The 21,329-nt window shown below is 42.3% G+C and overlaps 1 protein-coding gene across 5 annotated transcripts in view; it reads left to right on the forward strand.

Moving 5' to 3' along the window:
* Positions 1-1,122: 1,122 nt before the first annotated feature.
* Positions 1,123-21,329, forward strand: part of ABCC6 (ATP binding cassette subfamily C member 6) — a 76,909-nt gene continuing 56,702 nt past the window's right edge. For 4 of the 5 annotated variants that reach the window (XM_036741763.1, XM_036741762.1, XM_036741766.1 and 1 more), the window contains exons 1-10: positions 1,123-1,241; positions 7,853-8,029; positions 9,703-9,828; positions 10,008-10,145; positions 12,719-12,844; positions 13,232-13,293; positions 13,996-14,127; positions 15,116-15,328; positions 15,993-16,170; positions 18,889-19,050. In XM_036741763.1, coding sequence (XP_036597658.1) covers positions 1,188-1,241; positions 7,853-8,029; positions 9,703-9,828; positions 10,008-10,145; positions 12,719-12,844; positions 13,232-13,293; positions 13,996-14,127; positions 15,116-15,328; positions 15,993-16,170; positions 18,889-19,050 — 1,368 coding nt within the window. In that variant the 5' untranslated portion in view covers positions 1,123-1,187. Of the gene's footprint in view, positions 1,242-2,564; positions 2,614-7,852; positions 8,030-9,702; positions 9,829-10,007; positions 10,146-12,718; positions 12,845-13,231; positions 13,294-13,995; positions 14,128-15,115; positions 15,329-15,992; positions 16,171-18,888; positions 19,051-21,329 lie in introns of those variants that run through there. The other variant, XM_036741764.1, reaches the window with a different exon arrangement.

Below are 21,329 nucleotides of genomic sequence, written 5' to 3' on the forward strand. Positions count from 1 at the left end.
AGGATGTAAAGGGAAGAGACAGTCCCTGTTCTCAAGAAGGTCACAGCCTAATGGGGTAGAAAACAGGCAAACCGCTGTCTACCAGCGATAATAGACAAGATAAATAGGAGGTAATCTTAGAGGGACGACACTGGCAGTAAGTTAGGGGATCAGAAGGTGGGGCTTTAGCTGGGTCCTGGGGGGATATTTTCTATCCAGTAACTGGACCCAACTTTGCTAGGGGTTCCCAGTGTCTACTATAGATATCCCAATATCTAAAATTAAATATTCAAAGGGAGTGGTGGATAGAGTAAACTGGATACGAATCCCACTCAACACTCTAACCCCTCAGTGCCTCAATTTCCTCACCTGTAAAATAAGGATGTTAGACTCAATAGCCTTGAAGTTTCCTTCCAGTTCTAAACATTTGTTTCTGTAATACTCCAAAGAAATAGAGTAGGCCAGGACAATGAACATAGAGACTTCCCCTAGATTGCACTGTCCTCGCTTTCCATTACACCCTCTGTCTCTTCAGCATCACCCCCTCCTCCCCAGTTCTTAAAAGACCAAACCTCTTAACCTTTGAGATAAGCCAAGTCAGGTTTCCAATTTAGCGCTACCCTACTAACAAGACTTGGGGCATTGTGGCAGTTGAAGAGTAAGGACCACTTTATTCCACATATTCCACACTGAACCTTTGCCAGATTCTTTTTTTTTAAGTTGTGAGCTCCCCAAAATGTACCTTGAGATCTCGTTTAACCTGATACTTCTCATCTTTCTCTCTTTAGAGTTGTTCCACAGTCTCTTTGAAGATTTGCATTCTGGCTTTTTCAAAGGATTGGATCAGTGAGCCAACAGCCAGACAAAAAGGCTCTCTGCCCTGGGTTCTAGGAAGGGGACCCTCAGGAGAGAAGTATCTGCACTCCAGCTGCCCCACTCTGGGATGGAGCAGCAAGCTGGGAGGGGCTATACAGTACAAGTATTTCATGTCCCAGCCCCGTTTTCCCAGGTCCCCTTACTTCACCTCACAGTACATGAATGGCCCCAGCTGGACCTTGCCCCAGGTCTGTAGATAAGGCACGCTGAATTCTTGCCAGCCCCCTCCCCGCCCCCCCCCCCAGCAATGTCCCTTCCCTCCCCGGAACCCGAGCTTTACTACTGGGACAGGACGTCAAGAAGGTCAGACTAAACAAAACAGACGAGTCTGAATGGTTGCAATGGACTCTATTAGTGGGGTCTGCAATCCCCTCTTGGGGTTCTGGGTAAGTGTTTTCTGGTTCTACTTCCCCAACTCCTTGCTTACCTCTGGGCAACCTCTTGGGGAGCTGGGCTTTCAGACTTGCAGGGAGAGGTATTAAAGAGTTGGAAGAGGGAACCCCTCCTCTACACCCCATTATCCCCTCCCAGCCTTATGCATACTCCACCCTGGAAAAGAAATGCAAGCCTGGCAGCTGGTGAGTTTGCAAACGCTCAGAAACAAATGAAGGCCCTTCTTTTGCTTGCCTCTTCAGAGCTTCAGCACCCCAAATCCTGTAGCGCCCCCTGAGCATGGCCAGCACCAGGAGCACGGAGCCCCGAGCTCTGAGTTCACAAGAGAAGCAGAGAGAGACACCTAAGCCAAGAGATTGTTCTCCACTGCCGGGCTCTTGGCACCACACGTTTGAGGGGGAGGAGGAAGCGCAGTAGGCAAAAGAGACAAGTCATTTTATAAAACTGGGGCTTCCCGAGCAGCTTGGAGCCTTATTAAAGACTCACCTTATCTTGTGTATCACATCGGCTCCCTGGGACTGGGAGAAGAATTCCTCACTGGGATAGGGCAGGGACCTCTCTCGCAAAAATTTTTCCCACCATTAATAGTGACAATACCATTGTCAGGAATCGTAAACCTAGTCCCAGCGCAGGAGCATAAGTTTACAGACCAGAGATTTTCAAGGGAGCCAAAGCAAAGGGACTGAGACACAAGACTGGGATCGAGAGTCACAGAACCCTAGGGAGCAGGAGATGTCACTTGGTTCTGGCCCCTGCCTTTTCCAAAGACTGCCTATAACTCATTCATGAAAAAGAGCCGGCTGTCTATACAGTTAATGTACCAAGGCCCTGGTCCATACTTCTCCCCCTGCCGAGACAAAATCATCCTCATTTAATATTTTCAAGATTGGGAACGAACAGACAAACCTACTTCCAGTCATTTTCAATTAAACTATCGTATTAAATTCCTACTATGCGCACAGTACTAACTACTAGGGAATGAAGCAAACAAATGAACATTTGCAATGTCATGCCACTGGAGGTTCAGAGTTTACTTGCATTAGACTCTCCTCCCAGGTGTAGATTTATTACTCAATCCTCTGTGGTGGGGGAAGGGAGGGAGGGGGCAGAGTTGATGAGAGTCTGAGAGAAAAAAATGCCGGTCTTTTGGCTCCCAAGAGAAGAGGCATGATTCAGCACCTCTCTTCTCTCAGGCTCTTACCAACTCCGCCTTCAGGAGCAAGCATGGAGGATTGAGTAATCAATTTCCACCAATGAGGAGAATCTTATGCAATTGACATGGAGCCATTCCTACACTAGCAAGAAAGAGAAGCCAGATACACAAATACTACATATCCTGATTTGTTTTTATAGTTAAATGTGAAGGTAAGTTCCAGACTTCAATAGGAGACATAAAGAGGGAACACTTGGAGCTGGGGAGATCAGGGGGAAACTTCTTGGGGAAAGGGTTCCTGAGCTAGGACTTAAAGGGAGAATTTCAACAGACCGAGATGGATATGAATGTATTCTATCTGGGGGGACGAAGCCGTCCATTCCGGCTGGAAGTTAGTGAATGCAGGTTCTATGAGGTAAGGCTGGAAAAAGACATTTCAGATTATTATCTTTATATTTGTTGCTTCGTATGCTCACTCGTCATCTCAGGTCTCTAAGCATTCAGTTTTCTCATCGGCAAAATGAGGCTGGTAATGGCACCTGCCTCACTGGGTTGTTGTGACAATCCAATGATGTACCATGTGTAAAACGCTTTGCAAATCTCGAAGCGCTATTTAAATGCTAGCTATTATTATTGTTGTTGACAATATATAGTATTGTTCTATATATCATTAATATTGCTAATTACAGTAACTGGCATCTAGTGCTTTAAAGTTTGCGAAGAGTTTTACATTTTTACATTTTTATTAATAATAATGATAGTATTCTCCATCATTGCCCTCCTGGAGGATCTTCCTAATAGGTCATACAGATGAGATAACCTTCTCTCATCAGACTGAAAACATTTCACTTCCAGGGCACTGTCCAAAAGTTCATACCACTCCCACCTCCTTTTCTTCCTTCTTGCCTACCGCCTTTTCCACCCAGGAATGTGAATAAAAGGTTTACAATAGGTGAATGCAAGGGTCAGCAATTTGTAAAACAAGCACAGGAGGGTCAGGGCCTGCCCTAGTAGACACTGGGAAGTAGATAAAATAGCTGGGCCCACACAGCTTTCTTTAGGAACCCCAAGGTGCCCCAAGGTCCTCTTTCTTCCAGGAACCCTTCCTAGAGTTCCATTTTATTCTTCCACCCCAGACACTGAGATCTGGTGGGATAGAACCCAGTACTAGACTTTGACTGTGGAGGAGTAAGCCTTATTCAAAAGAAATAGGGCCGCATGCAACATGTTAGGCCAATGATGGATTCTGTTTTGCTTGGCTAAATATGCTTGTAGCAGGAGCTTAGTTTTTCTTACTTTTTCAATGGGGATTGTTGGATGGGAAGACTAGAATGCAGACCTGAAAAGAAAGTAAAATTGAATTTAAAAGAAACAGAATTGTTTTAAGAGGTCTAGAATAACAGAAACAGTTCTATATTCTCTCTATTATCTGCCATCATCTCATCCACTCTAATTCAAGGTCCCAGTCCTTCTTTAATCCTCCTTTTCCCCTCAACATAGCTTAAAACAAATACCTTTAGTTTCCTCACCAGCCTCAACTTACTGTGCTCCTGACTTTATTTTTACTGTGTCACACTCATATTCCTCCCTCTGTTACTTGGCCTCCATTTGCTACTTAACATTTTTTGACAGTTACCTGGATAAAAGGAATTTTCAACAACTACGCAGATGACACAAAGCTGGGAGGGACAAATGACACACTGGGGGACAGTCAGGATTCAGAGAGGAACATTGGGCTGAATCTAAGAAGATGAAGTTTGGGCACAAAAGAATTAACTTCCCCAGTACGTGATGGGGAGGCTGGTTTGACAGCAATTGTTCTGAGAAGGATCTGGGAGTTTTTAGGGGACTCAAAGCCCAGTATCGGTCAGCAGTGTGACGTATCAGCCAGAAAGGCTCGTGCAATCTCGGGCTGCTTTAAGAGAGGCCTGGCTTCCAGAAGTGGGACAGGGATATGTCTCTGTGCGTTCAGCTCTTGTCTGACCTCTGGAGTACTGTGTCAGATTCAAGAAGGCACAATTGAAAGGGGACATTGATAAGCCAGAGAGTGCCCAGATAATGATGACGATGATCATAATATCAGCCCTTCCTATAGCACTTAAAATATGCCAGGCACTGTGCTAAGAACTTTACAAATCCTTGGGAGTTAGGTGCTATGTTATCCCCATTTTACAGGTGAGGAAACCAAGGCAGACAGTGGTTAAGTGACTCGCCCAGGGTCACACAGCTGTGTCTAAGGCTGAATTGGACCTCAGATCTTCCTGAATCCAGGTCTATTGCTCTATCCACTCAAGAAATGGTGACCTCTCTCCTTGGAGGTCTCCAAAGCAGAGACTGGATGACCAGTGTGCGATAGTGAGGATTCTTTTGTCAGGTATTAGTTGGACTGGAGCAGAGGTGTCCAACGTGCAGCCCTTGGGCCACATACTCCAAACCAGATTAAAATGTAATTGGAAAATGTTTAATAGAAAAATGAAAATACAATAAAACATGGATAATGTTACATTTTATTGTCACTGCAGCCCACAGGGCTCCTTCTGTAAGGATTAGTGGCCCCCAGTTTCTGTTTGAGTTTGACATCACTAGACTAGAGGACCACTTAGGTCCCTTCCAATTCTCTGATTCTGTGGCTATCAATGACAAATGTCATCTTATAGGATTTCAGTTACTGAAGGCATAAGCCCTCGAGGGGTGGTTTGCGTTTTGAAGGGGGATTCTTGAAAGTCTCCAGGTCCTGAAAGTCGTATTCACTCAGCCCACCAGAAAGATTCTACTAGACCTTCTTATGTTGTTCAGTTGCCTCAGTCACATCTGACTTGTTATGACCCCATTTAGGGTTTTCTTGGCAAAGATACTAGAATGGTTTGCCATTTCCTTCTCCAGCTCATTTGACAGATGAGGAAACTGAGACAAACAGGGTTAAGTGACTTGCTCAGGGTCACACAGCTAATAAATGTCTGAGGATAGATTTAAACTCAGGTCATCTTGACTCCAGGCTCTGTCCACTGCACCACCTAGCTGCCAAAGACCTTCTTATACTGACCAAGTTTCTTCTTGCTGTGATATATGGGAAGCTGCTATCATAACCATCATAACTCTGCCACCACCCCTCCCCAACCAATTATGTCCTGCTTGAATAATAAAAGGTATATTTTGTATATAATTAATGTGTATGTAGACTGTATGAAATGTAGAGGTCCTTGTCCCAAATATCATTTTCACTGGCAAGTTGGGTTCCTAGAGCAAGATCACATTTTCTCCTCGGGGTCCTAGGTGTACCCCTGAGGGATTGATGGTGTCTTTCTAATGCTGTTGGCTTGATCCCCTACTCTAGTGTGTTCTTCACAGTTTTGATGACTTGTTATATAATTAGCATCTCCCTTCTGGTGCTTTCCATGGGCTAAGCACTAGAGATACAAATAGAAAAAAAAAGTCACTCATATTCTAATAAAGGGAACAACACATATGGCGGGTCAGATGGAAAAGATGCACAGTGCTTATGGTGCAGCAGCAAAACAGTTGGTAATACCCCTTCTTTAGTGTCATTTTTAAATGTCACTCTTCCCAGTGCTCTTAGGTTCAGGGTCCTGGGCTGTTACCATCACAACGGGCACATGCTGCTGGCTCCTGACTCCCCCTCAAAGCTGGCCTGCTTGTCCTCTATGTGGCAGTTGATTGACTGTTGTTTGGGATGCATGGCCTCCCCTCACATGAGTTCCTTCCCCAGATTATGGCTATAAGGACAGGTCTCCAAGCTGGAGGATGCTGCCACTCTTGTTGGTGCCAGTTGATCAGTTGGCAGCTGGCAGTAGTAGTAGTGAGGAGGACAGCGGGCCCCTTCTACCCAATATCATGAATTAACCCAGTGATTGGCACCACGATATCACTTAATCAGTTAACAACTCTTAGCTTTTACAAAAAGAGAGTTTTCCTGAGAAGACATAGCAAGAAGAAAAGTGCAAACATATTCACAAAAGTACAGGGCACGTTCTTCCCCTTGTGTCAACTCAGTCCCAGAGGAAAAGAACTCAAACAAATTTCTCAGCACCAAAGTCTTCGGCCCTGTCAAGTGATTCAGCATCAGAAAATATGATTTTGTCAGTGAAAGTAAGAGTAAATCAAATGCATTACCATATGATTCACCATGTACCTTAGGGACCGTGGAAACTTTCCACGTGACTTGCTGCTCAAACCTTCTACAAGTATTGTCTCCCCTATCAGAATGTAAACTACCTGGCAGCAGTTACTTCTTTCTATTTGTATCCCCAGCTCCTAGTACCATAGTACTTTGTACATAGTAAATGCTTAATAAATGCTTTTTTTCATGCATTCCATCCATCTTGAGGGCAGGAACTGTTTCATTTTTGACTTTGTATCCAGGTGTCTAACATCATAGTACCTGGCACAAAGTAGGCAGAAGGTGTTTAATAAATGCTTGTTGGTTGATTGAAAGGCTTCTGATCCAAATGCCAGTGTCTGGCAGATAGTACTTAATAGACAGCCATAAACATTTATTAAGTGCTTACTGTATGCCAGGCACTGTGCTAAGCACTGGGGATACAGAAAGAGGCAGGAGACAGTCCCTGCCCTCAAGTAGCTCCCAGTCTAGATACTTATTGATTATTTAATCACTGTGACGTTACTTACTAACTTCTTTCACTCCTCAGTCCCCTTACACACTTGTAATATTCAACAACATATATTAAGCACCCACTGTGTGCTAAGTACTGTAAGAGAGCCATAGCTAAATGAAGCAAGCTCCTTGCCACAATTTGCCATGGCATATTAGGAGGGGCAGGAAGAATAAATGCAAATAAGTGGGACAAGAGACAGGCCTGTGAAAGAACAAGCTTGTACATGATGACATTGATAAGGAAAAAGGTACTTATTTGCTGATCTTGGGGAATATGGGTTAGGAAACATAGCCTTCCTGTGCCAGAGGTAAGCTCAGAACTAGCTTCTCAGTTGGGATAAGAGGTGGGGGGGACCTGGATGGGCATAGGGAAAAATGGTAGCTCACGAGGGTAGGAGTAGGAGCCCTGACTGCAGTCCAAGCAAGTAAAAAGTCAAAGGTTTAGGTAAAGGTTTAGGAAAGGCCTATTTGGATTGACCTCTTTGTGTTGCAAGGAGATGTTTCTACACACTGAAAAGTATGTCTTTAGATCACCAGATACATACCCAACGTTCCTCTAGAGCAGGAGTCTTTAACTTTTTTGTGTCGTTGACCCCTTAAGCAGTCTGGTAAAACCTATGGACCTCCTCCCAATAATAGTAAAAGAAAATACATAGAATGACAAAGGAAATTAATTTTGTTGAAATGTAATCATCAAAATATTTTTTAAAAAACAAGTTAATGGACCTCAAAGTTCAGAACCCCTACATCTAGGGTATACCAACCTTGATACCAGAGTACCAGAGTAATAATCCTTCTCTATATGTGCCTCGGTACAGAATTGGAATGAGACTCAGCCCCTGGGACTCCAGATGTTCAGCCCATGCCTCTTGAATGCAGCTGTGGCCTGGCTTCCCTCAATCTACCTGTGGGTCATTAGCCCCTTCTACTTCCTCTACCTTCGCTACAACAACAGGGGCTATATTCGGATGTCATGCCTCTTCAAAGCTAAAATGGTAATCACTGCTGGGGTTCCTGGCCCTGCTATGAGTTTGACGTCAATTAATTTATCAATAAGCATTTATCAAAGACCAGCTAAGCACTGTGGGAGATACAGGTGAAGTCTAACTCGCTTTCCTCCAGGAAGTTTAAAGTCTAGTGGGGGGAGGGGAGGACAGTTATTACAGATGGAATAATCGGAAAGCAGCACAAAACAATCTACAACTAAAGGCTAAATTAGAGTTTACGTGTTATAATGATTTAAGTAGTTCAAAGGAGGGGGAAGATTCTAATAGTTGCAGAGACGATAGTTCACATTTACCCAATAGGATATTGAGGTCAACAAAACCCTTTACACACTCACTTTGTTTGATCTCCACAACAACTCCATGTGGTAGGTTCTATTATTAGCGACATTTTACAGATAAGAAAACTGAAACTCCTGAGTTATTTACCGGTAAATACAGCTAGGAAGTATTCGAGGTAAGATTCAAGCCTAGCTCTTCCCTAAGCAGAGACTGTCAATTTGCCCAAAAACTGAACAAAGGAGGAGGCTCTTAAGGTGAGTCTTGAAAGCGGTACAGTTAGAAACTGGATGCCCTTTTGCTATTCAGTTGTTCACCCCTGCCACCACCACCAGCATCCTTTTTTTTTGCTTCTGATTAGTGTCTCTGGGGGACTATTATCTCCCTGTAATTCAAATCTTGATATTTTGTTTAACCATAGTTCAGTTGACAATGCAGGATGATACGGAACATATTTTCTTGTTTTGAATGCCATGTATAATAATAGCTTTATTTGCCTGTGCCGACAAAGAAGAGTAATGAAGCAGCAGTAATCCTCTTCAAGATGGCAGATCATTTTTCCATTCTGGCCCTCCCTCATCTCCCTAGGATTCAAGGCCCAGATCTATTCTGTTTCCTCTAGGATCAGATGGATCTGTCTCCTTGTCCTTGTCACACTGCTAATTTGTGTCACTCCCTGAATCATTTTTCGTCTTGGGGCCCTCACTTTCCTCATCTCTAAAAGGAGACCGTTGGTCTAAATGATTTCTAAGGTGCCTTTTCAGGTCAATATCCTCCAGTTTAATTATTCCTTTGTGCTTATAATAATGTGATGATGATGATAATGACAGCTAGCGTTTCTACAGTTCTTTCAGGTTTGCAAAACACCTTCCGTATGTTATCTCTTATGACCCTCACAACAGTCTTCTGAGGTGTGTGTCATTGACCTCTAAGCGGTCTGGTGAAACCTACGGACCTCCTCACAATAATCAGAAAATAAAATACATACAATGACAAAAGAAATTAATTGTAATTATCAAAATATTTTTTAAAAAGCAAGTTAATGGACCTCAGGTTCAGAACCCCTACATTGAGTGTATACCAACCTTGATACCAGAGTACCCCAACAATAATCCCTCTCTATGTTTGCCTTGGTACAGAATTGGAATGAGACCCAGCCTATTATTGTATTGTCCCTATTTATAGACGAGGAAGCTGAGGCTGAGAAAAGTTAAGGTCGTACACCACTAGTACTGAGGCAGAATTTGAATTCAGGTCTTCCTGACTCCAATTCCCACACCGTCCACTGTGTGGACACCGTGTGGGAAGTCAACACATGGTTTTTGATCACCTTGGCTTTCTGCTTTTCTGTTCCAAACTCAAATGAGTTTTCCTGCTCTGCTTAGGTGCTTGGCTTCACCTTGATCCTCCTGGGTTTTTCTGACATAATCTTCACTCTTTGGAAAATCAAAGGAGGAACGCCTCAAGCCTCTGAATTCCTGATCAGTCCTACAGTATGGCTCATCACAATGGTAATAACCAGAGCTTAGCTTCTCTCGTGTGTTAGATTTTACCATCTCCTGGGCAAACTGGGGCAGAAAGGAAACCACATGTGGGCTTGGGGCAAAAGTGTTTTCATTTTCTCTCGGGGGATGAAGTTGGATTTTCTTCAGGCCCTAAAACACCCTTGCTGTTGCTTCCCTCCTTTAAGGTCCTGGTGGTATTCCTCATCCATTCAGAGAGGCAGAAGGGCATCCAGTCATCAGGAGTGCTGTTCATTTACTGGCTACTCTGCTCCCTCTCCATGGTGGCCACAGTCAGTGCCACAGTGTACCAAGCCCAGCAAGGAGTAAGTGGCTAAAGGAAGGTTGAAACTCAGGCTGGGAGCGATTCAGTTCCGTTCCATAAGCATTTATTGTTGTCGAGTTGTTTTTCAGTCTTGTCCTACTCTTCATGGCCCATTTAGGGTTCTCTTGGCAGAGATACTGGAGTGGTTTGCCATTTTTTCTCCAACTCTTTTTACAGACAAGGAAACTGAGGCAAACAGGGTGAAGTGACTTGTCTAGGATCACATAGCTAAGTACAGATTTGAACTCATGAAGATGAATGTTCCTGACTTGAGGCACGGTACTCTATCCACTGTGCCACATAGCTACCCCATTTATTACATGACTACTACCCCCAAAGTGAGAAGCAATGCGGCATGATAGAGTGCTGGGGTTGGAGGCGGCCAGACCCAAATATAAGATTCCACCTCTGATCTTACTGTCTGGCCCTGGGCAAGGCCTTTAACATCTACATTCCTCCAGCAACTTCTTGGGATTCATCTACTAAGTAGATTATGATCTGAGGGAAGAAAATATTCCCACAGTGGGAGTTTTCTAAATTAAGGAAATTCTAAATTTGTGCCTATGTGCGAGGTATTTGGGATGCAAAAATTGGTGAGACAGAGTTATAGTTAAGAATTTCTTAAAGAAGACAGCAATTTTGTTTTGGTCTAAAGGTGTGGGGGGGGAGATATGAATTAACATAATACAATTACTTAATATAATATTAATAATTAACATAACATTAATAAATATTAAACATCATCACCCTCAAACAATCAAGACGATCCCTGACTGGTAAATGGATTCTATTGCAAAATACAATATGTAAATCAGTTTTAGGATGAAATTTCTGTGGGGCACTTGCACTTTCCACAGCAGCAATGTTTGCACAGCATTCCACTCTTAGACCTGCCCATAGATTCATTTAAACTCATAATGTCACTGAGCTGTAGCACCCAAATGAGATAATGTACGTAAGATGCTTTGCCAATTTTAAAGCTCTATACAAATGTCAGTTTTTGCTATTGTTGCTGTATAATACTTGCAAAAATTTGTAGGGTTTAAAGGCAGAGGGAGGAGAAATTATCATTGCAGGAAATTAGGAAAGGCATTTTTTGAGACAGATACAACCAAGCAAGGAGAATGAGAGAGCTAAAACTCCCTTCTTAACACTCATGGAAGTGTTGGGGGGGGCGGGATTTCCCCTGCAGCTACTGTGCTAAGAGAGTCCAATTCAGAGTCAGAAGAGACCTGAATTCATATCCTGAGACCCCTCAGATACCGTGTGCAATGACCCCCGTGAGCCTCAGTTTCCTCATTTGTAAATGGGGACGGTAATACCAATCGACGTTGTACCTTCCCTCAGAGGGTCATTGTGAGTTTCAAATAAGTGTAAGGGCAAAATACCTTGTAAACCTGCAAGTACCTTATGATGGGAGATTGAGAGCTAAAAGGCTGCAACACTCCTCACCTTCACTCCAACGCAGAGAGGAGACGTTCATTGCTGTGGGGCAGGGTGACTCAGTGGATAGTGTACTGGGCTTGGAGTCAAGAACGCTGGGTTCCGAATCAGCCTCCGGCATTTACTATCTCTATAACCCTAGGCAAGATCCATAATGTCTCTGAACCTCAGTTTCTTCATCTGTAAAAGGGCAGGGTGGACCCAATGACCTCTCTGGGCCCATCTAGCTTTAACTTTGTGATCCTGTAACCCCAGCAGAGTCAGGACTCGTTCCCAGGTGTGCGACTCCACCTCCAATACTCCAATACTGTTGTACCAAATGTCACTTTCCTATAGCCACCACAGCCACTTTTGGGGAAATGTCCTGCTCCCAGCCCTAGCTAACTGTATCTACAGGATTCAGATAAATCATCTGTCTGTGAGTCAGAAACTACTTGTAATGCCTGTAGGAGGCATTCTAGAAGAGTTTGCCGCAGCGTCCTTTGAGGTTGTCCATTCATTTCAATCATGACCCCATGTGGGGTTTTCTTGGCAAAGATATTGGAATGGTTTGCAGTTCCTTCTCCAGCTCATTTTATAAGTAAGGAACTGAGGCAAACAGGGTTAAGTGACTTGCCCAGGGTCACATAGCTAGTAAATGTCTGAGGCTGGGCCTGCAGCAACCCTACTCTGGAATTTTTCTTAATTTCTCTAACTTTTCCTTCCCACACTTTTAATTTAACAAGGTTTTTCCCCCCAAAGGGAAAAAAAGTGGGTTAGACTCATCTTGCTCAGCCTTACCTAAGGTACAGTGGCTAGTGCATAGTTGGTGCTTATTAAACGTTTGTCTTTTGTTTTTTTTTCTCTTTTGTTTTTGGTGGGTTTTTTTTTTTCGTTTTTGTTTCTTCTTTCTCCTGATTCATTCCATTGGTCATAATTCTTCTCTACAACTTGACTAGTGTGTAAATAAGGTCAATGCAAAGTTATATGTAGAACATATATCAGATTCCAAGCCGTCTTGCGGGGGAGGGGTTGGTAAGAAAATCTGGAACTCAAAATCATGTGGAAATAAAAATATCTTAATTAAAAAAAAACTTACAAAAAACAAAAATAAATGCTTGTGTATTTATTGATTGCTTTTATACTTCACAGGGCTTCCCAGAAAACACTTTCCGCCACCTCATAACCTATTTTTATTCAGCTCTGATTGGTGCACAATTTGTATTGTCCTTCCTAGCTGACCAGCCACCATTCTTCTCAAAAATCCTTCATGACTCAGTAAGTGTCAACCCTATCCCTCTTTCTCGACCTGTCATAAAATAAATGAAAAGAGAAGCCCCTGCTCTGAGCATCTGGACCCTTGCCCAGGAAAGAGGAGCAAAGAAATAGTGTAGCACAGGAAGACTAGACTTCAGGAAACCTGGGTTTTAGTTCTACTCTACTGCTGACTAACTGTGTCACCTCTAAAGGCCTGCTTTCCTCAACTAAAGGCGGGGGCGCAGGGGGCTTATAGGATCTCCAACGTTTTGCAGCTCTACAAGTCTATGACTCTAAAATTAGTCAGTTGTTCATTGAGCACCTAACACTTTGTCAGAGACTTTGAGAAAGACAAGATACATGATCCTGCCTGGAACATCAAAATCAACTTCCTTCTCTCTCTTCCAGAACCCGTGTCCTGAATTTGGAGCCTCATTCCCTTCCAAAGCCACATTCTGGTGGTTTTCTAGGTAAGAAAAACCAAGTAGCAGGATGTTGTTCTTAGTTGTCCCGTAAGGCCCTTGACCATCATGCTCTCTTCCCACTATGGATTTAATTGTTTTAAGCCTCATAGGCTATGGAGTCAGATGGGACATCAGAAAGGAAGTTTTGGGTTCTAAAGAGGAATAACTTTGCCTAGAGCTGTCCAAAAATAGAAAAGGCTCCCTTGGAGGGAGTTGGTTCTGTGTCACTGTGGAGGGGACAAAGGAACTCTTTAGAGGAAAGGACAGACAGCCATCTGTTAGGGATATGTGACCTTGGGGAGCTTATTTAATCTACCTGGGCCTCAGTTTCCTTATCTATAAAGTGAAGGATTGGACCAGATGGCTTCTAAATGTATGAATCAATAAATCTATTCCCCTGTTATTCCAGGAGGACTTATTGGTCAGATGCCAGTTGAAATGAAATATTGAGTTCGAGGAACAGCTCACAGTACACTCGGCCTGGCACATGGAGTACAGCTGGGTAGTGCAGTGAATAGAACATGGGGCCTGGAGTCAGAAAGATCCGAGTTCCAATCCAGGCTTGGATACTTACTAGTTGTGGGACCCTGGGCAAGTTATTTTAAGCTCTGTTTGCCTCATTTTCCCAAACGTAAAAAAAGATGAGACGTGGTTAATTGGAGGTGATGGGGTTGTCTTTGGTAACTGCCCAAAGGATATTTTTTATAGGCTGGTATGGCAGGGCTACAGGAAGCCCTTAGAGATGGATGACCTCTGGTCACTTGGGAAAGAAAATTCGTCTGAGGACATCATACCGCAACTTGAAAGAGAATGGAAGAAGCTGTGTAATGAAGCCCAACAGTAAGTGCTCTGATGGGCAGGAGCCAGGCCAGCCCATGCACAATTGAGAATTCAGCAGCTTTAGTTTTGGTATTATCCTATTTTCCCTCTCAAGGTACCCTCAACCAAATCATAACCACTCCTTATTTACCCTACTCACCCCCCATTCTGTCCCCCACCTGTCCTCTCAAGTGACTATCAGCTAATTTCTCATTGTTAATAATAGTTGTAAGTATTACATTTTTAGAGCCAAAGGTATAGGCTCCTTCAGAGAGACATTTGCTCAGACTCACCAACTACAAATGAGAAGGTGATTTTTCTTTCGGTTTGCAAGGATGGCTTCATATTAGTTTTCCATGGTGTCAAAGGGCGAAAGGATTGTTTATTGAAGCTGGGTCCCACCCCTGCCATCAAGGACCTTTTTCATGCCCATATCAAAGGTCTGTCCAGTTGGAGGGATTGTGGTACTTAATGAGGCATCTTCACCTTGTTCTCAAGACAAAGACTTAACCCTGATTTTCATATGCCTGTGCCCTTGGTCACAAGGTGGCTGAGCAAGGGAATATGGGTGGCTCAGAGCAAATGCATTTATACTACTTGAAAAATCCAGGGCAGCTACATGGTACGATGGAGAGTGCCAGGCCTGGATCTTCCTGAGTTCAAATCCAGCCTCGGATACTTACTAGCTGTGTGACCCTGGGCTTAACCCTGTTTACCTCAGTTTCCTCATCTGTAAAATGAGCTGGAGAAGGAAATGGCAAACCACTCCAGTATTTTTGCCAAGAAAACCCCAAATGGAGTCACAAAGAGTCAGACACATCTGAAAAACAACTAAACAATAAGAAAATGAACTAGCTGGCTACCGATATCTCTTCCAGATAAATTTTTATAATTCTATGAACTCTAAGCAAATGGAACAGTAACATTACCTTGTATACAAAGAACAAGTAAAGGGAAACTGTCCCAATGGAGCTAGTCTGACTTAGAACGTTCTTCTTCCTTTCCCAAGGACCAAAGAGGAAGTAAGATTTGAAAGGGGTGGAAAAAATAGAGCTGAACCAACATTCCCTTCAGAGACTGAAGCTTTCCTGCAGGGGCAGCAGAATTCTCGACTCCCTTTGCTGAAGGCAATCTGGAAAGTGTTTAATGTCCCCTTCCTCCTTGGGACTCTTATTTTAATCATCTGCGATATCTTCAGGTTTGCTGTCCCAAAGATCCTGAGGTAGGTCCAGCTGCAAGGACTGCCCCATCTGTCTTCCCAGGGAAGGGGCTACCCCTCCAAGGGTGACATTCTTTAATTGGCAGCCCCAAGGAGGGTACTGATGGTCCCCAGTTCCTACTTTCCTTTATCCTTCCTTGTTCCTTGCCCTTCAAGTAGGAGCCTGGGACAGGTACAAGTGAGGGGGGAGGAAAGGAGATGAAAGGAAAAAAAAAATACCAAGAAAATGACCAATCTTGTCCAATCCTTGCTGAGGCAGCTAGGTGTCGTAGTAGAGAAAGCACTAGACTTGGAGTGACAAAGATCTGAGTTCAAATCTCTAGGTGTTTGTAATATAAAAACAAAATACATCAATAAAACTGTTTTTTTTGAGTTTTCTAAAATAAAGCTTGACTCAGGGACTTACAATCTGTATGACCTTGGGCAAGACACTTAACCTCTCTCAGCCTCAGTTTTCTCCTCTGCAAAATGGGATAATATTAGCATCTACTCCCCAGGGTTGTTGTCAGGACCAAATAAGATGAAATATATAAAGTACTTAGCTAATCTTAAAGCACTGTATATGCTAATTTAAATATGAGTGTGGCTTGAAAAGAGACAGCCCAGACTTGGGCCAATGATCCCCACAATGAATGTCTTCTCTCACTGGTTGTCCTTTTTCCTGGAGCTTTTTTCTAGAGTTCATCGGTGACCCTGAGGCTCCAGCCTGGAAGGGCTATTTCTATGCAGTACTACTCTTCCTTTCTGCCTGCCTGCAGACCCTGTTTGAGCAATACTACACCTATGTGTGCATGGTCTTGCAGCTAAGACTGAAGACAGCTGTGATTGGCTTGGTGTACAGGAAGGTGAGTCCGCCCCTTCCAGCCAAATCAGTGACCACCGAGGTGCTGAGAATGTTTCTGGTGAAGCAGTCTTCTTAAAGTCCTTCTAATATATAGGGATGGAAAGACAAGAAGGAGAGAAACCTCAACAGCCTCCTATGATATGAGCCTCAGGAGACTATGCAGGAGCTTTGGATGCTATGGATTTCTGTGCTCTTTTCCTTTTAGTGTCTTTCCTATCTCCCCATAGTCACTCAGCCACTCAGTATGCTCCACTAAAGGAACAAGGACCTGATAACTTATTTTTTAGTGTGAATTAGTTTAATATTTCTATAACTACTCTCATGCGGAGCTAGGTGATATTTCTATAACGAATCTCCTGGGTAGCAATTATGTGGTTCAATGAATAGATTCCTGGGCCTGGAGTCAGGAAGGCTCACATACTTACCAGCTATGTGACCCTGGACAAGTCACTTAACCCTATTTGCCTCAGTTCTTTGCCTGTAAAATGGGCTGGAGATGGAAATGGCAAACCACTCCAGTATCTTTGCCAAGAAAACCCCAAATGGCGCCAAGAAGAGTCAGATGCTATTGAAACAACTGAACAACCATAACAAGGGCTAGAATGTCCCTCATATGATCTAACCCTTTAATTTAAAAAATATTTTTATTCTGAACTTAAACACCTCAAAAAGATCATTTTTCCTATATAGCAGAATACAAAGAGGGGACTCCCTGTGTAACTGTGACTCTCCAATTCATACTGCCTCCTTTAAAAAAAAATTCTATGTATTACTTTCAAGATTATCCTGCTTGTCTGTGCTTCCTTCTGAACTTCCTTCTACTCTCTTCTGTTCACTTTTTAAAAAAGTTTCAATAGCTCTCTTATTTTTGGCATCACTATTGCTTTTGCTAACCTTCCTCTTCCCCTAATCCTCCATTGAAAACTGAGAAAAAGAAAAGGGGAGGGGAAAGCTTTGTGACATAGAAGCACAGATAAACAAAATGATGGCCATGTCCAAAATGTTTCTTCTTTGTGTCTTGAGTCTATCACTTCTCTGTTAGGAGATCAACCCTTCATTTTACAGGTGAGGAAACTGAGGTTTATAGAGGTTAAGTGATTTCTTCAAGGTCAACCAGGTAAGAAGTGGCAAGTTCACTTGAATCAACTCAAGTCCTATGATTCCAAGCTCATGACTCTCTAATGTGCCAACTGGCCTCTCCCAGCATTTACTTTTCTTTAAAACATTTAGCCTCCTTCCCAGGCTGGAAGTATAGCAGCTACTCATGGGCTTCATGCAACTCTGATTGGTATAAGAGCTTTGACCTGCTCCATTTCCAATCTAGGCTAGTTGTCCCCTCCCTAAGCAAATTGCTGCACCTCACCCCCACCCCAACCCTACCCCAACCCTGTTTCCCTGGGACTCATGATATTAATGCTCGGCCTTAGGGTGGATATCCAAACAGCTTAGCCCAGTCAACTGAGAACTTCTAAGCTCAAGAGACCTTCATCCTACCAATGGCAGAATAGATTACAGGCCTATGCCACCGTGCTCTGCATCAGCATTTAAATTTTAAAAGAGGCCTGGATTAGTAGAATGGCCATGGTGGAATTTCAAATACCAGAGTATTTGGATGAGGTAGTTTTGTTTTGTTTTATTTTGTTTTGTTTTAAGGGAGGCCTTCTTGGGCACCCTTCATGCTGCCAATATGCATAAGACCAGATTGTGCTTCTGTTTCAGAGGGAGGAAGACTGAGGGAAAAGTTTCTCTTTCCCCGCCCATATCCTGAAGATATGTTCTCATCACATGTGGGCCTCAGATTCTGTACCACTGGGAAAGCCATATAGGAGGGGATGCTAGTGCACTAAGTTTGGTTTGAAACAAAAGAGTCATCTGTTCAGCAGATAGATTGGATGTACAGGAGGGAATGGCCTGAAGCAAGGGTTATCATCAGGGATGTGCTGGTAAATGTTTAATAACCAATGGGAAGGGGGAGGGAGGAGGATGCCTTGGAGAATATATATATGACACACTTTTAAGTTTAATCCAAATTATTAACATTTTCTCCATTATTCTCTTGAATCTAAACCAGGTGTAGACAAACTACAGTCAACCAGCAGCCTATTTTTGTATGACCCAGGAGCTAAGAATGGTTTTTACATTTTAAAATATAATTTTAAATTATATTTTATATATGTACTTATATTTTAAAATAAGATCATATTTATACATTTAAATGTAATAAAATTTATAAATTTAAGTTAAAATATAATAAAATTATATTTAAAAATGTAAAAGCCATCTTTAGCTCCTGGGTCACGCAAAAATAGGCCCCTTATAGTTTGCCAACCCCTGGTTTAGACAATCAAACAAATAATAAAAAAATCAAGCTCTGATTTGTAGTATTTTCTGATTTCCAAGGTGTAAATACTCATACAGAAAATTTAACAGTGGGCACAGCCTATATGTGTTGCCTCCAATACATCCCTGATTGTAATATACTGGATGGTAAGGAGCTAAATGAATGAAAGAATGAGAACAAAAGAAATACCTATGCCAGAAAAACAAAGAAGTGACATGAAACCTGCTGGGCTCTATCTTTGCTCCCTGAGTATGGTAGCTAAGCCCTCTCTCATTCCAGCTAGCTGAGACTTACTAACTCTAAGTCCTTATTGCTCTTTCCTCTGGAAATCCCTCCTTCCTGTCAGACTTAAGACACCCTTATTCTTTCCTAACCCAGGTTTTAGCTCTATCAAGTGGTATGAGGAAAACTGCTGCAGTGGGAGAGATCATCAACCTGTTGTCTGTGGATATACAACGATTGATGGATGCTCTTTTGTATCTGAATGGTCTGTGGCTTCCTGTGGTCTGGATGACTATCTGCTTCACATTCCTTTGGCAGGTAGGAGCCATAGGGAACCTAGGTTTCCTAGTAAGGAACTGGGAAACAAGAGGTAACCTACATCTAATTGAAAATTCCATGACTGTGTAATCAAGAACAATTTAAACCTAACTCTCATCATTCTGTTCACTTAATCATGTTATGCTGGTTGACCCATCTATTAAACAAGGACAGTATAATGCCTGCTGTTCTTTCCCCACTAGGTTATTTTATGGTACCAGATGTCATAGGATCATAGATTTAGAGCTTGAAAGGAATTTAGATGTCACATAGTCCAAACCTTTCATTTTAAAGTTGGGGAAATTAAGGCTCAGAGAGCTTAAGTGACCCAAGGTCACTCAGATAGTACATGGACAAGCTAGGATTTAAACACAGGTTCTCTGAATTCATATACAATACAGAACTCTTTCCATTAAACCATGCTGTTTGAAAGTATTTATTTATGAGCCCTGGTCCATGGTCAATTTTCATAAAGGTGCCATAATAGATTAGAATATGTATATTCCTTTCTATTCCCATCCATTAATCATCAAAGATCATATTCAACTCTTCTAAAACTTTATTCAGGGTCTTAATTTCATTCTTATGTATCTTTTTAGATTTATTTAGGTCCAAAATAGACCCATTAAGATTCCTCAACTATTATAGTTTTGCTAAATAGTTTCTATTTTCCCTATAATATGATTAACTTTTCCTTCTAGTATTTAACTATGTCATTGGGTGCATGCATGTGTATTAAGTACTGACATTATTTCATTATTTGTGGTGCCTTTAGGAATAATGTGGTTTCTCTACTTAACTTTTCAACCATGCTTCTTCTTCTTCTTCTTCTTCTTCTTCTTCTTCTTCTTCTTCTTCTTCTTCTTCTTCTTCTTCTTCTTCTTCTTCTTCTTCTTCTTCTTCTTCTTCTTCTTCTTCTCCTTCTTCTCCTTCTTCTCCTTCTCTTCTTCTTTCCCCTCCTTCCTCCTCCTCCTCTTCTTCCTCCTCCACCTCCTCTTCCTCCTCCTTTTCCTTCTCCTTCTCCTTCTTCATTTTCATTATTTTTTTTTTCAAAAAGCTGGGACAATTTACTTCTCACCCTGTGTAGTTTTTCATCTTTGATTTCTTGAGATATAGCTCTGTAAAAACAGGCTTTAAAAAGCCCATTGTCTTGACTATACCTTTAAACCTAAATTACTCTGGCTTTCACTGAATAGCCCTATCCCAGGCCTCTATGTGTTGCTCATTGTTTAGTATTGATGGCTTAGAGTAAATAGCAATTGTTTTCTGATCTGGCCAGAAACTCTGAGAGTCTTCCCCTACCAGACTGATTTCTTTGTGAAGGTAAAATGAGCCATCTTTTGACTCAACTCTTACCTAGTCCTTACTCATTGAATGGGCATTGCCTCAGACAAACGGAGACCTAGGAAAGACCTTAATTTAGAAAGGCTGAGTTTATCACCTGCATCCTGGGTCAGTCGTCTTCATCTTTCCCTGGCCACTAGACTTTGATGACTCTGGAGGCCAGAGCAATTGAATTCATGCACACGTTAAGTCGTCACCCTCATGGTGTCGTTGGTCCTCTTCAAGAATGAAGGATGAACAACAACAACCACGAGAATCTGAGATCATGATTAGTACACTCCTTGCTAAATTCTTCTTCTGCTCTTTATTTAACTGTGAATCTTTATGTTTTGAGTGCATTTCTTATAAACAACATGTTGATAGATTGTACTTTTTTTTTTTGGAGGGAGGAAGGCAGGGCAATTGGGGTTAAGTGACTTGCCCAAGGTCATACAGCTAGTAAGTATGTCAAGTGTCTGAGGGTGAATTTGAACTGAGGTCTTCCTGACTCTAGGGCTGGTGCTCTACTCACTGTGCCACCTAGCTACCCCTGGATTGTACTTTCTAATTTGTAATACTACCCTACTCCTATTTTGTGGGTGAATTAATCACATTCACTGTTATGATTAATTGTGTATTTCTCTTTATCATAAACTCATTTTTTCCCTCTTTTCCTCCTTTCTCTACTTCTTTAAAAAGAAGTGGAAAAAGAGAAGGAATGTGATAAATACTAGTACTCAACAATCGAAGTGATCTATCCTTGCCCTCTGCTTTTCCTCCATTCACCAAGGCCAGACCCCAGTCTCTAGCTCTTAGATTTTTTCTTTCTTTTTTTTTTTTACCCATAATTACAAATCAAGAAAATTTTTAGCATTCCTTTTTATAAGATTTTGAGTTCCAAAATTTTTTCCCTCTCTCTCTCTCTCTCCTCTCCCCCTTCTGAAAATGGTAGGCTG

The sequence above is a fragment of the Trichosurus vulpecula genome, chromosome 1 (genome assembly GCF_011100635.1).
Source record: "Trichosurus vulpecula isolate mTriVul1 chromosome 1, mTriVul1.pri, whole genome shotgun sequence".
Classification (NCBI taxonomy): Eukaryota; Metazoa; Chordata; class Mammalia; order Diprotodontia; family Phalangeridae; genus Trichosurus; species Trichosurus vulpecula.